Source organism: Schistocerca nitens, chromosome 8, assembly GCF_023898315.1.
Source record: "Schistocerca nitens isolate TAMUIC-IGC-003100 chromosome 8, iqSchNite1.1, whole genome shotgun sequence".
NCBI classification, from domain to species: domain Eukaryota; kingdom Metazoa; phylum Arthropoda; class Insecta; order Orthoptera; family Acrididae; genus Schistocerca; species Schistocerca nitens.
In genome coordinates, this window is record NC_064621.1 from 465,120,031 (window position 1) to 465,135,813 (window position 15,783).

General features: G+C 38.8%; 1 protein-coding gene and 1 non-coding gene across 2 annotated transcripts in view; both read left to right on the forward strand.

The window, feature by feature from the left end:
• The window catches only part of LOC126199616 (synaptotagmin-11), a 181,757-nt gene that overhangs the window by 137,827 nt on the left and 28,147 nt on the right, over positions 1 to 15,783 (forward strand). Inside the window, exons 5-6 of the mRNA XM_049936544.1 lie at positions 3,764 to 3,980; positions 11,119 to 11,274. Of these exons, the coding sequence (XP_049792501.1) occupies positions 3,764 to 3,980; positions 11,119 to 11,274 (373 nt within the window). The remainder of the gene's footprint in view (positions 1 to 3,763; positions 3,981 to 11,118; positions 11,275 to 15,783) is intronic.
• Trnas-cga (transfer RNA serine (anticodon CGA)) lies at positions 8,691 to 8,765 on the forward strand. Its single transcript has one exon. It is a non-coding gene; the product is annotated as a tRNA-Ser (tRNA).

Here is a 15,783-nt window from a genome sequence, read left to right on the forward strand (position 1 = left end):
TTTAATATCATATATCTTTAAAATTCTTCCTATTTTTGAAGATATGTTTCCTGCAAAAGGTAGGAACATCACTGATTTTCTTGTATCTTCTGTTGGTTTCTGCAAAGGTCCAGTGTGTACAAGATGACAGATCTAATTGTCTGTATAACCATTCTGCTTGAACACTGCTTTTAGATGATCCAGTTCTTGTGTCAAATTATCTGCATCTCAGATGGTATACGCTCTTTTCACCAATGTACTTAGGACCCCTTCGTGTTGGTACAATGGATGACAACTTGATGTATCAAGATATCACTCCATATTCATGGGATTACAATAAACACTCTGTCCTAATGCCCCAACATCCCTCCTGTAGACTAAGACATTTAAAAATGAAAGTGTTCCATCCTTTTGAACTTCCATCAAGAACTTAATATTGGGATGCAGACAGTTAAAATGATGTAAGAAAGGGTCCAGATCAGGATGAAAAGGATGGGAAACTTCTGTTTTCAGATGTCTTGGTCTACAGGAGGAATGACGAGACATTAGGACACAGTGTTTATTGAAAACCCACACATATGGACTGATATCTTCATGCATCAAGTTGTTACCCTTGAATGACTGCAAAAGGGTCCTATGCAGATTGGTAAAATGAGCATGGGCCATCTCAGATGCAGATGATTTAACATAAAAACTGGATCATCTAAAAGCATGTTCAAGCAGAATGGTTATACCACAATCAGATCCATTGTGCTCTACAGATTGGACCTTCGTGGGAACCAACAGAAGATCCAAGCAAATTGGCGACATTCATACCTTTCAGGGAAAGTATATCTTTGAAAATAGGATGAATTTAGAAGAGATTTTGTTATGAAAAGTGTATTCTGTCTGCCAGCTAAGACCGGAGCACTGCTGGGCTCAGTGAAGTATGATTTGGGTTTGAGGAAGCATGGTGTCTACAAAATTTCCTGCATTGTGGAAAACCTGTATAGGACAAACAATTCGTATGGTCCAGGATCGATGTGTAGAGCATCACTGCCACATGTTTCTGTCAGCCAGAAAAATCTGCAGTTGCAGAACATTGTCTTACTGAAAGACATAAAATGTTTTATGATGAAACACCAGTAGTTGCCCCTGCATTGCATGACTGGGACTGTGTTGTGAAAGAAGCTATTGAAAACTGGCTATCTTACAATATTCAAAACAGATATAAGGGATATTCTTTAAGTAAGAGTTGGAACACTGTTTAGTTTGACATTAAAAAACAATCTTTGTTTCAGTCACCAAGGGGTGTCAACAGAAGGTGTCAACAGTGTTTGATATCAATTTATCATTTCCATGAGTTTTCACCACTGGTGTGCTGTCGTGCTTTGCTCTAGACAGCCGTTATGTTTGTGCACACACCATGGACCTAAAGGTGGTGTATAAAGGAACTGCTGCTGTGGTTTGATTTCAGTTCCAGTCAGTTAGTGTGACGACTTACTCACCTGATTGTGGTGGCCAGGTGCATCACCAAAATATCATGTTCTGGCTGGAGACCCCAATTACTACACTGGGAAAGTTTATGGAGCCATGAACACACAGTGGTTTATGCAAGATGGTGCAACATCTCATACAGATAATGCTGTACTGGCTTTCTGAAGGAAATATTCACCAATTATATGATGTCATGACATTACCTGCAATGCCATCATGGGAGATTCTTTTGGCCTCCTCCATCCCGTACTTAAATCCATGTGATTTTTTGTGGGGTATTTGAAGGAGAAACTGTTACTGAGACCACACGATATTATGGAAATGCATGCCCAGGTAGTGTAATTGTGCAATGTGATAAATGAAGACTTGGGCTGCAAAGGTGTAAGGAATATGTGTATTCACCTTCATGAAGTTGTCACTATGAAGAAACACATATTTAACATGTGATGAAGTGAAATGCACTTCCATGGACCATACTACCTGCGTGTAAAATTTGAAAATTTTCATTTCATAAATAAAAGTTTTGTGGCAATATTAAATGTGTTAACTGTTCATGCACCACCCTGTATTAAATATAGACAAGTAATGGTGTTTAATTTAAAGTTAATATCTCTGATCACATATTAATTGCAGTTATAATAAAATTTACTGCTCATCTTTCTCAACCACATTTTAATTTTTTGTTACTCAATGAGCAGTCTTCAGGCTGTTGATCGATGTTACTCTTGTCACCTGGTGATATCTGCTGTGTGTGATGTGGCCCTGCTCAGTTTTTTTCTGGGTCCCAAGTCATGTGGGTATCTCAGGGAATGAAGTCGCTAGTGGCTAGAGAAGTGATTACTCACCCAATGTTCTTTTTGATGATCACAAGTTTGGATTTATGGGTGCAAATAAGACCACTCCTCACTAAGATATGGAACAACATGCCCCATCTATGACATTCTGCACTATCAGGGAGACTACTGCTGTATGGCTCACCTCCTTGCTGTCCTCCCAGAAAGAATCAATCCTCCATCCTATGTTGCACTGGATTGGTCATATCAGATTAACCTATAGTTTTATCTTGTGTAGTGAGCTGTTCTCATATGTGATATGTGATTTATTCATCTCATTACGTACAATTTTTCAAATCATTTGATTTGATGTACAGGAGACATGTCAAGGTTTACAAAAGAAACTTTTTTCACTTTTTTGAGAGAAATACAAAAGTTTACATTATATTTTACATTTCTAAGTAATAGCTACACATGTACATAAAATAATACATGTAATACAATCCCTGTGTTCAGACTGTGAAGCTATTTCCACCAGAAGAGTAAAGAGCAATCTTTTCAGTGAACCAATCTCCATTTTAAATATATTACTGCCTTTTTATTTTATTGAAATAATATTTTGACTATGAAGCCTTACACACACATTAGCTCACATCTAGCTCTCCAAGCTAGGCATGATCTTCTAGTATTCTTACCTTAAACTTATTCTTCATTTTCTCCATGAAAGTGGCTTTTATTCTCAGATTCCACTGATACTACTTTCAGCATGGAAACAGGATGGTGGGGCACTCCCACCACATACTGAGCCTGGGGATCCTTGACCCTACCTCCTTTACCAGCTGCCTTGATCATCCCTCTTTTATTCCGTTTTAGTAGCTTCTAGAAGTAGTTAGCCCTACACTTTGATTATAGCAGGTTGGGGATGTGATTATTATAATAGGGATGGTCCCTACCACACACAGAGCCTTGTGAGACACTTGCCTCATGCCACCCACCTACTAAATTATTTTATTATTGTCAGTCCAACCAATGTCCATTACCTTTTCAGCTTTCTCACTTTTACTATTCCAAAACTCCTGGTTAGAAAGCATTCTTTACTTTGTGACTGTCTTTGCCCTTAAACAGGTTGGCAGGGAGACAGACACAGGTGGGGGTTTCCCTCACGGCAAATGAGCCCTGTGGAGCGCTCGTCTGCTCTCTTACCTCTGTACCGGCCTGCCCCACACATTTTTACTTCTCTTTCAAATTATTTCTCAGCTCTGACATCAATATTGCTTTCAATGATTTGATTTTACCACTCCTTCACATTTTGATAACTCAGTCGATTTGTAGCTGTCATCACTAACTCCCTCATAACTGAGGGACTGACGGCCTCACTGTTTAGTTCCCTAACCTGTACACCTGTACACAAACAAAAAAATTAATTATACATATTTATTTTTTGAGATGTTAATTAAATGTTTATGACAATCCCTCATAGTTGTATTTTGAGTACAGCCACAAGCTTAAACCTAATAAACACGTGCTGGTGACAGGTACAAGCGTGACAAGAGTGCACTCATCGTGACGGTGGTGCGCTGCCGCAACCTACCAGCCAAGGACACCAGTGTGGGCAGCAGTGACCCCTATGTGAAACTGCAGCTGCTGCCAGACAAGCTGCACAAGGTCAAAACGCGTGTGCTGCGCAAGACACGTGACCCTGTCTATGACGAGGACTTCACCTTCTACCGTGTCACCTACAATGAACTCCAGGTGTGCATACTCTCTCTCTCTCTCTCTCTCTCTCTCTATCTATCTATCTATCTCTCTATCTATCTATCTCTATATATCTCTATCTCTCTCTGTATCTGTCTCTGTTGCCTCTTCTCATGTTATATGCACTGATATTTATGCTGCATGAAATAATTTATTTAGTAAGGGAAAGATGAAAAGTTATTGGCTGGCATAGTAGTGCCCTGCACCCACTCCAATTTATGATTTGGTAGCAGCCTCCAAATTGTCCAACCAATGTATGCAATAATTGAAGCACCATCCTGTTCATATCGCGGGCTGTATGGTGTTTATGTTATGAGATTGTGTCCTTCAGGGTGCCACTTGGTACTGCAAAGTTACAAAATTGGAGTTTTGCTTCAGCAAGCAAAAGCTGAGAGAAATGGCTTCTTCAAAGGATGAAATTCACTCACACTTTATTACTGAAGAAGCTGGGAGTCTGACAATTTCTAAAATTATTAATGATTGGATGAGAAATGCTTTTCTGAGCTACTAAACCTCATCAAGAAACATTTGATGTAAATAAATAAAGAGATGAAGAAAACTGAGAGAATAAACTTTTAGCTACGTTTGCGTTTCTAGCTACTGGCAGAACTTATGAAGACCCCAAATTCAGTGCCCTTGTATCTGCAGCTTCTGTCAAAGAAGCAAGCACCCCATTTCTTGGATTGCTATTGGTATGCTCATCACATGTAATTCTTAAACTTTCACAAGAACTCTGTCATCAATATTTCACCAGCTTCCACTCTGTCACATTAGCCGTATAAGAATACTGTTTTCCCCCATAAGCACTGACAGTTGCTGAACTTCTGTTTGGTGGTTAGCATGACAATGTAACATGCAGCATGACACGGTGGGGAAAACATGTTATTGGGTGATTAGGCCCTGCTGAATGTCCAGATAAAATTGGTCTACTGGTCACCCAAAACATATAATTTGTTTGTCAGTCAGTCAATTGATATGAATGTGTGTGAGACCCTTTATAGCTATAGTTAAGTCAAGTATAGCTGGCTGCTCTCTGGCAACATTTTCTCTCAGCACTGCAACTCTGTGAATCACAAAATTATTTTATTCGAGCTGTAATCTGTAGTGAAATTGTTATTCAAATGAACTGCAGAATGTCTAGTATATTTTGTTCCTTATATGAGTAGAAAGAAAACATCTCCATAGAAATCACCATTAGTGACACAATTTCAGAGCTTACTAGTCCATAATGAGATGATTCCAGAAGGAGATGAACAATAAAAATTAATTTTACTGATTGCAAGAATGACATGTCTCAAATCTCCCATTAATATGCACTGATATACTTCACAGTACTCAAAATAACACAGTTCAAGAAAATAAAGTTAAGAGCTTTGCTTTGCTTTCCAAAAAGAAAACACTGTCATGTCATATGTCATTGACAGAACACATTCTCAAGTAATAACTGTTGGAGACTATAATGACAAATAAACCTAAGACAGTGTACATGACAGAAAGATTTTAGGAAACAATGAGTCAATGGGTTTTCTGTTCTATAAATTCTTCCCTAGTGCTGTGACGTGAATGCATTCAAACTTAGCTGTAATATAATGATACCAAATATGTAACCAAGAAATATTTAAAAATCTTGTATTGAAAACTTGAAGTGCCTACCACACAGCAGAATAAAGAAATAACTGTAGAAGACTGGGGAGTAGGGAAGGGGGAGGGGGAGGAATGGGAGGGGGGGGGGAGTATGTGCATGTGTTTTGTAGCAGAAAGTTTGAAAGATTGTAATATGAGCTGGAATTGAAAGTAATAATAAGAGACCAAGACGCTGGTGTTGTCCCATCCATGTAATTGGAAGGAATTTCTACCAATATGGCAACAGATACTGCTGATGAACCCATGAATTTAGAGACTTTAGAATTATAACTGATTTTGTTTATTTTTAGCCCATAGATAGCTTTCAACCTACATAAGAGATCATCCAGACTTGCATACATATAATATGTTGTACCTGGTTAAATACATATTTAATTGGCCCATACTTAATTGCTTAATTACATATGGTATACTCCTGATTATAGGGGGTAATGTGGGGCAGAAGATGCGTATTTTCAAACATGTATTCTTTGTTTGAAAGTTTACCCATGTTCTGCACGTAGATACTGTACGCAAGTTTATTTCTTAAAATAGTTTGTGATGTCGGCTTCTGAGAGGAGTTGACATTTTGTTGCATGGAATTTTGAATTTTTCTTGCAGCAACAGTATCACTGTATTGAAACACTCGCTGGCCCATATAATCTAGGAGAGCATAAAACACATTTAAATGTGGTATGGTGACTGACTAGGTCACTGTCTTCAATCCCACTTTCATGTTCTCTGTTCTCTTCATTGTTTTGTTGTGAAGCAGCAGTCACAATTTCAGCGTCATTCATTTACGGGAAGCCAGGTTCATACATGTTAGTCTTCAGCTATTCTTTCAAGTTTTCCTCATTGATAGCTTCAAAACAAACCCATAGCCAGATTCATTATTTGCACAGTTGTTATTCCTTTGTCACTGAAACCTTGAAAATAACTTTCTTTTATACGTGGAAGAATTTTCCTCCATGATCAAACTAGTGAATGTCGCTTGACTTCCTGCCAGGAATCAGAAATCCTATGTATTGCATCTGGAATTGTCAACTTCTTCCGGAATGTCACCAAAATCATCTTCATCAACTAGGATTCCTCAGTAGAACAGCCCAGTAGTACCATTTTACCAATGCACTTCATCTTGGTCCATTCGCTATATTATGACAGTTACATTAGGAGGTAAAACCAAACACATTGAGATTACTGTCAAATCCAAGAATCCTCTAATCATGATGTGAAGTGATGTTATTGAGTTTTTTGTGGCAATCCTTTGTCTTCAAAAAATTGTGTGTGGAACCCACTTTTTTAAAATTTTCCTATTCATCCATGCTACTTTTTGGTTGTAATGTACAGGGAGATCCTTAGCTGCAGTATACTTGAATGCTCAGACATTTTTTTTTTATTTTCCAATCACTAGTACTGTAGTTTCACTTTGTGCTTACCAGAAGAATCATCAGTGCACAAAACTGTAATGCACTCTTTAGACAGCTTATACCCAGGGGCACAAACTTCATTCTTTAAAGCAACCACTTTTGTCTGCATTATAAATTTGGTCTGGTGTGAAATTCTGTCCTTCCACAAATTTCTAGAACTCTTGCCAGCAGGACTCAACTGCTGCAACATTTGAGCTAAACTACTCTCCTTGCACAATAAGTTCACAAATCCGGAGACACTGTTTGAATCTGCTTAGCCATCCAAATGAGGCATTAAATCCTACCTCTAATCTTAGAGCATCATGAAAAAGTTTAGCTTCACATTAACATATGCCTGAAAATTATAAGAACAGATGAAAAACACCAAGAAAGTAAACAAACTGTTACAGGACAATTAGCGTTGAAGATGTGCCAAGTAACTGACACTACAAGTGCAATGGGAGAAGGAAGGAATGGAGAATAATGTGTAACATCCCAGTGTAAACAGGATTATTTAAGCTGATGCACTAACCAGATTTCACATGAATGAAAAGGATATCAACAGTACCCTTTTCAAATGCTCCAGCTCAGGATTGGCCTCAGAAGAAAGTGTACACTAGCTTAAATTCTGCATAACAACTGACTGTGAGATAGTTGACCAAATGTGAAAAGTAATACCAAATTTCTTATCAATTTTCTGATCACTTTAAAAACAGTCTAATTGATTTTCTTCGCCATCATGCTACTGTGGATGATGTGTAGGTCCAGTGCTTCATACTAGAACTTAAACAGCAAGTGGAAGTCAACAGGCTCGAACCAAAAAGGCAAAGGCAGTTTTATCTGCTGTGAAACATGCAAGACTTTTCTGGAGTAAAAAAGGATTAACTAGCAACAGATAAAACAGTAACTGGTGAATATGTTTCATCAGATCAATGAAATGTGATTTTGCAGTGGAAAAACTAAGTGACTTGAAATGGGTGTGTTTCTGAAAACTCTAAAGAAATTTCCAGAATGAGATTTTCACTCTGCAGCGGAGTGTGCGCTGATATGAAACTTCCTGGCAGATTAAAACTGTGTGCCCGACCGAGACTCGAACTCGGGACCTTTGCCTTTCAAGTGCTCTACCAACTGAGCTACCGAAGCACGACTCACGCCCGGTACTCACAGCTTTACTTTCATATCAGCGCACACTCCGCTGCAGAGTGAAAATCTCATTCTGGAAACATCCCCCAGGCTGTGGCTAAGCCATGTCTCCGCAATATCCTTTCTTTCAGGAGTGCTAGTTCTGCAAGGTTCGCAGGAGAGCTTCTGTAAAGTTTGGAAGGTAGGAGACGAGGTACTGGCAGAAGTAAAGCTGTGAGTACCGGGCGTGAGTCGTGCTTCGGTAGCTCAGTTGGTAGAGCACTTGCCCGCGAAAGGCAAAGGTCCCGAGTTCGAGTCTCGGTCGGGCACCCAGTTTTAATCTGCCAGGAAGTTTCATATCAGCGCACACTCCACTGCAGAGTGAAAATCTTATTCTGGAAACATCCCCCAGGCTGTGGCTAAGCCATGTCTCCGCAATATCCTTTCTTTCAGGAGTGCTAGTTCTGCAAGGTTCGCAGGAGAGCTTCTGTAAAGTTTGGAAGGTAGGAGATGAGGTACTGGCAGAAGCAAAGCTGTGAGTACTGGGCGTGAGTCGTGCTTCGGTAGCTCAGTTGGTAGAGCACTTGCCCACGAAAGGCAAAGGTCCCGAGTTCGAGTCTCGGTCAGGCAAACAGTTTTAATCTGCCAGGAAGTTTCATATCAGCGCACACTCCGCTGCAGAGTGAAAATCTCATTCTTGAAACATCCCCCAGGCTGTGGCTAAGCCATGTCTCCGCAATATCCTTTCTTTCAGGAGTGCTAGTTCTGCAAGGTTCGCAGGAGAGCTTCTGTAAAGTTTGGAAGGTAGGAGATGAGGTACTGGCAGAAGTAAAGCTGTGAGTACCGGGCGTGAGTCGTGCTTCGGTAGCTCAGTTGGTAGAGCACTTGCCCGCGAAAGGCAAAGGTCCCGAGTTCGAGTCTCGGTCGGGCACACAGTTTTAATCTGCCAGGAAGTTTCATATCAGCGCACACTCCACTGCAGAGTGAAAATCTTATTCTGGAAACATCCCCCAGGCTGTGGCTAAGCCATGTCTCCGCAATATCCTTTCTTTCAGGAGTGCTAGTTCTGCAAGGTTCGCAGGAGAGCTTCTGTAAAGTTTGGAAGGTAGGAGATGAGGTACTGGCAGAAGCAAAGCTGTGAGTACCGGGCGTGAGTCGTGCTTCAGTAGCTCAGTTGGTAGAGCACTTGCCCACGAAAGGCAAAGGTCCCGAGTTCGAGTCTCGGTCAGGCAAACAGTTTTAATCTGCCAGGAAGTTTCATATCAGCGCACACTCCGCTGCAGAGTGAAAATCTCATTCTGGAAACATCCCCCAGAGTGTGGCTAAGCCATGTCTCCGCAATATCCTTTCTTTCAGGAGTGCTAGTTCTGCAAGGTTCGCAGGAGAGCTTCTGTAAAGTTTGGAAGGTAGGAGACGAGGTACTGGCAGAAGTAAAGCTGTGAGTACCGGGCGTGAGTCGTGCTTCGGTAGCTCAGTTGGTAGAGCACTTGCCCGCGAAAGGCAAAGGTCCCGAGTTCGAGTCTCGGTCGGGCACACAGTTTTAATCTGCCAGGAAGTTTCTAAAGAAATTTATTCCTGGAATACTTCTGAGTTTAATGGAGAAATTCTAGCAACTATCAATGGGTGCCTTCCAGAATCACGAGTGTAATCTACTCATTGAAAGGTGTTGGAGAAGGTGCATTGGCTTTAAGGGGGCCCACATCAGAAAATAAGTGTTTGTTTGATTTAAAGAAAATCTCTTGTTTTTACTTCCAGCGTAAGTACATTCACTTTGTCCTTGCACAGTAACTTCTACTAATAAAGGGAAAGTTACAAAATAATAGTAACGCGAGTAATTCAGCACATGGAGGAATAAATGTTAATAATGATGTCCATGACTCCACGGGAAGTGAATGTCATGCCTCTTGCAATGTTGCTTTCAGCACAGAAAGACTCTGAAGAGTCCAATGGATGATACCTCAAAAACACTGAAAGAAGAGGACTATTTCAGACTTCTTTTCATTCTCTCACTACCGACCACCGTACTACTCAGTGTACAGTCAAATATGTATGCATGAAGTAAGCATAGTTTTGCACTACTGGCTGCATGTGATTGTGTGCAGTGGGGTACTGTTAATAACTTACTGAGCTTTTCAATCAGTTGCTCTACTTTTTCTTTTATTTGTTTATGTTTATATGATTTTTTCTTAATTTATAGAAATCTTATATTAATGTGCAGAATCATTCCATGAAGCTTCAGTTTTAGTGAGGTGCTCATTCTCATAATTATCACCTGACAGTTTTTTTTTTAATTACTAAATCCATTGTCTTGGATAGTTCTCAAAATTTCATAATCACTATTACACATAGCAAGAAACAAAGACCACTTGATCTTACTGATTGAACCACTTTTTGAATCTAGTGCACACAAGTGTTCTCTTTTGTATCAGGCAAGTCCCACATTTTCTTTTTTGTGCTTTGTAATTCTGTTAGTATTTTGTATCATCTTTCAGCATGGACATAAGAAATAACAGGTCAGACTACAGTATACAGCACATTCAAATGAAAAATTGTTAGTAATAATTATTGATCATGCATAAGAAAGTCAGATAAGTGAAAGTTACAGTGAGCACTCAAGATAGCTTTGTAAATAGCAGATCACCATAAAAGACTATTGATTTAATTTGTTTAGAAACTGAAAATGGGATGATAATGACCAAGAAGGGACAATGGGGGATGTTGAGCCGACAAAAAGCTGCAGTGCTGTAGTAATGTGTATGTTTGTTGTTACTTTGTTAGCTTCTAAGTAGAACATTGTACAAAATTGTAGCAATTATTTCAGTCTTGTTTAAGTCTCTGTCAGTGCCTCATCTTGCAGAATTTCCATTGTTTGCTCTTCATCCTTTCAGTTCACACAGGTGAGAACACACAGTAAAAGTTAGAGTGCTTTCACAGTTTTACCTAACCAGTGAATAATATGGTTTATAATTTGTTGTATATTTTAGAGCATAACACTACATTTTGTGGTACTGAGTTTTGATCGCTACTCACGAGATGACATTATTGGAGAAGTGTTCTGCCCTCTGGATTCTGTGGACTTGGTACAAGCAGAGACTCAACAACTGACACTTTGCCGAGATATTCATCCAAGGAGTCTGAAGGTAAGTAATGGGAGACAAATATGTAACACCACCATAGCTTTGCCACATCAATTTTCAGTTGGTGGAGATTTGTTTAGATCATACAGTAAAATTCAGAGTATCACACATGCATTTTATACATGTTACAGCTGGGAGTAGAAAATAGGATAACATGGAACTGAAGCTGGTAAAATCTGTCTTAGAACCTAGATGCAGTACATCGCAACAAAAAACTGATAAACACCTGAATATTTCAAAAATGTACAAACATATGTATTCAGTTTGCAGAATAACCATAGACGATGCTTCATAAATAAAAGCGAAGTGCATCTGGTGCAATTCTCTTTAATTTTATTGCTGTACGTGCAAGACAGAAAACCAATAATAGCATATTTCAGACAGTATTTATCCGGTAATGTATACTATACGAAGACATTTTGTTGACTCTGTATTTGCATGATTGAAGAATTTTCAGTTGATTTTGCTCTTAATTTATATTTTAATTCTGACAAATGTGGTGTAAAGGGTTATCCATGATTGTGTTTATTTTCTGTTCCTTCACTAATGAAGCTACTGATGGGACAGAATTTTTCAACAAAGTATCATTCTATATTTCTGAGTGTTTCCATTTAAGTTTTGATGAGCATGTGTTATCAGTAGACAGATGTCTGGGCATAACTTATCTTCAGGAGACAAAAACTCAAGTATTGTAGATGACAAATTTTAAAGACTTCTCAAGTGCACATTCCTTTTGGTATTAGTATAAAATGCCCTCTGGTAGAACACACATTCTCAGATTTGTGATGGACTGCCTGATGTCAGTGATAGTGTTGCAAGATAACAAACGAGAAGTCTGCTGAATTTGCAAAAAACATTTAAAAAACACCATGTCAATCCACAAGTAGATATCAGTGCCTTTAACGTGGCAGTAAAATAAATCAGTAATAATCCGAATCACAGAATCATTCAGAAACCACTGGTAAGAGATTCTAGGCATACAACAGTCCAGTGACTTTCTCATGGGAAGTTCTCCAAATGGTAACAGTGTAAACCATTATTTAGTAGCCAATGATGTGGAATGTTATAAATTTTCATATTAAAGTAAGACTGAACAAACTAGTGAGAAATAGGAACTGAGTGAGCTGGTGTTGTAGTTCAGACTGAGGACTTGGTTTCCAGGAAAGTACCACATTCTAGTCCTGATCTGGCCACCCTAATTTAGGTCTCCCTAAATTAGGTAGTTCCTACAACAGACTGCAGTCTACAAATAGGTCACAGTAGACTCTTATATGTCCAACCTTCTCAGAATCTTCCCAACAAGTCCAAGTCTTCCATTTGACATACCTACCACTAGTTTCATTAACCTTCCGGCAGGCACGTGCTTTTTTATTGAATAAGTGGTGCATTTTGTTCACCACTTTCGCTGCTCAGTTGTATAGTTATTTTCATATGCTCTCACGCTAGTATTGACATTAATTAGTTTATTGTTTTAAGGGTAGATATAGTATCACTCAAAATGACATTAATGGTATCGAAATAACAAATTTTATTGTGAAACTAATACAAATAATTTATTATGGGCACAGTGGAAAATACTAAGAAATAATGTTACATATCTATCCAAGAAATGTCCATACACTGTTGCTCACTTACAGTGGGAAAGAATGTTTCCTCATTTAACATGGCTGTTAATTATACTTTATTCAGGAAAGTTGATATATATCTAAACACATAAATGACATAGTTCTAAAAATCTATATTTTGCAGTCAGTGTTCAAAATTAATATATTCATAGTGAATGCCTACAGAAACCATACTAAAACAGCTTACAGACAGGCCATGTTCACTACTTAGTAATTTAAGAAATGTCAAAACCATTAAAAGAAACACACTGTATTGTTGATTTAATATTCTTGACCCTTCCACAAATAACACAGCATCCCCGTTTCTTAACCGAATGCTTCTCAACTTGCTCCGATGTTGTCTGGTACCTTTGAAGGAACAGTGATATGTCCTTGGGAAGGCTCTGAATTTTGGCTCTTTCTATTAGATGTTCTTTCATGATGTCATAAGCCAAGTTCTTCAGAAACACGCTTCTCATAATCTTTTGATTTTGTACATTTGAGTAAAAAAGGATCTGGGCATTGATACCGGCAATGTCCATTAGAGCGAAAATCATTACCAAAGGCCACCTTCTCATTATGTGAGCCACAGAACATGTGCCACACATCTGGTCGACTGCATCGACGTCACCGTTAGTGGCATTGTAATCACAATCTCTGGGTTTCAAAATTCTTCATCGATAGTACCTGAATCATGCATTGTTGATGACAACAAAACCTCCTTCTTTAGTATGTACAAAACTAACATCAAATCTTTTTTATATCTGAAGAGGGATGAGCCACGTACTCGATTTTTATTAGGCAGGAATTCCAAGGGAATTTCTGGTTTATTCTTTCTGAGTGTCCCAATACACGTAAGCCTTTTACCTAACAGCGACATAGCCAAGGTGCAACTTGTATACCAACTGTCCATAGTTATATTCCTGTTGGATCCCTCTATAAGACTCACAAGTCTGTGAATTATTTCCAACGCTGAATTTGAGACTGCATAATGTCCTTTGGGTTGCTTTCCACAATATACCTCAAGGTTGCTGATAAGAAATCTTTTCACATCACAAAGTGCAGATATCTTAATGCCATATTTGGCAGGTTGGTTGGGGATATATTGCACAAATCCACAGTGACCATGAATAGCTTGAAGCTTCTCACCATTGGTTACAAACTCATCCAGAATTGAAAATACTGTGGCCAACTTATCAGATCTTCTCCTCTCTTCTTTTATGCTTTTATCATTAAAATGAATACAATGCAGCAAGAATAGAAATCGCTTGTAGCTCATGCCAGCTCTTCCAATTATGATTCCTGATCTACCAGTATTCCACTGTTCCATTACATTTGTGTGGTTCGCTTTCTTCATTCCAAAGAGATAAAGTAACCCAAGGAGTGCCAATATTTCACTTCTTGTCATTTCTTTTTTGTCTCTTTATCTCTCTGATAATCAGAAAATTCTGGTTTGAGCTGAATATATTTGTTTGTAGATTTCACAATAGTATTGATCATTTCCATGTCAAGTACCTTAAGGAACCCAGAAATCTCAGTTGTTACATCCCTGGCAATAGCCTGGATCCAGGAAAAATTTTTGCAATGTTTCTCCTTCTTGTTCCCCCATATAGAAGTTTTATTTCTTCCCACAAACCAATCACCAATAGAACCTAGCTGACAATTATTGTCTTCGTTTCCGTCTGACGCACATTCTTGTTCACTTTGTGTCATGGTCACTATGAGTAATTGCCTCCAATTCTTCATCAGTAACATCGTCCAATATTCAGGGTGTTTCAAAAAGAATATATGTAATTCAAATACATATATTTATTAAACTTTAAGACATACGAATATGAAACTTTACATACATATTTAAGAACCTCTCAAGTTCAGATTACAGATTTCAATATGTTCTCCATCAGCGTACGAACAATGTCACATCAATACTCAAATTCCTCCCATACTCGGGCAAGCATGTCCTTCGTCACTGATGTTATGGCAGTATGGATCTGGTTCTTCAACTAGTTTCATTCAGGTATTCATGCACTTGGTGACTCCAGAAGGAGTGTGCCCCGTCTTGTTGAAAAATGAATTTGTCTTCGTGCAGCCTCAGAAACAACCAGTTTTGTACATAGCGAGATACTGCTGATCATTAACTGTGTTTCCATCAAAGAAGAATGAGCCATAAACTCATAGACTTTTTGCAAATCTCGTACATGTTCAATGGCTGCATGGTGGGTTCTGTAAGGCCTCAAATTCGAACATTGTGTTTGTTTACGCGACCACTAACATGGAAAGTTGCTTAATCACTGAACATGATGCATCATGCAAAAGTGTTGTCATTGTCAATAGCATCAAGAATCTTGTTGCAAAATGCCGCATATTTGTGTTTGTCATCAGGGCACCGAGCTTGTAACAGCTGTTAACTTGTGCGGCTTCATAACCAACAGACATCTCAAAACATGCCAAATTATTGTTGTAGGCAGTTGTAAGTCCTGACTGGCATCACAAGTTGATTTTGAAGGACTACACTGGAAAGCAGCTTGAATTCATGCAATATTTTCTTCAGGAACATGAGGGCAGCTAGGACTCATTCCTTTACATACACATCCTGTATCTAAAAATCTATGTACCTGTGTTGATACCATCTGCGAATGTTCTACACATTTGGAAGATCAATTTGGCACCTCAACCTGAAACGTCTTTGCACTGTAATCATGGAATTGCACTTCGTAAGCTCAAGAACACAAAATGATTTCTGCTGCGGAGTAGCCATTTTAAACACATGACGGTTACCAAGCAAAACAGAAGACAACAGACATCTAGCGGCTATTAATATAGACTATGGATTCATTTCCCCAATAGCTGAGCCAAGGTGCAGCAATTGATAGTTTGGACAAAATAATACTATGTAATATGTATATTC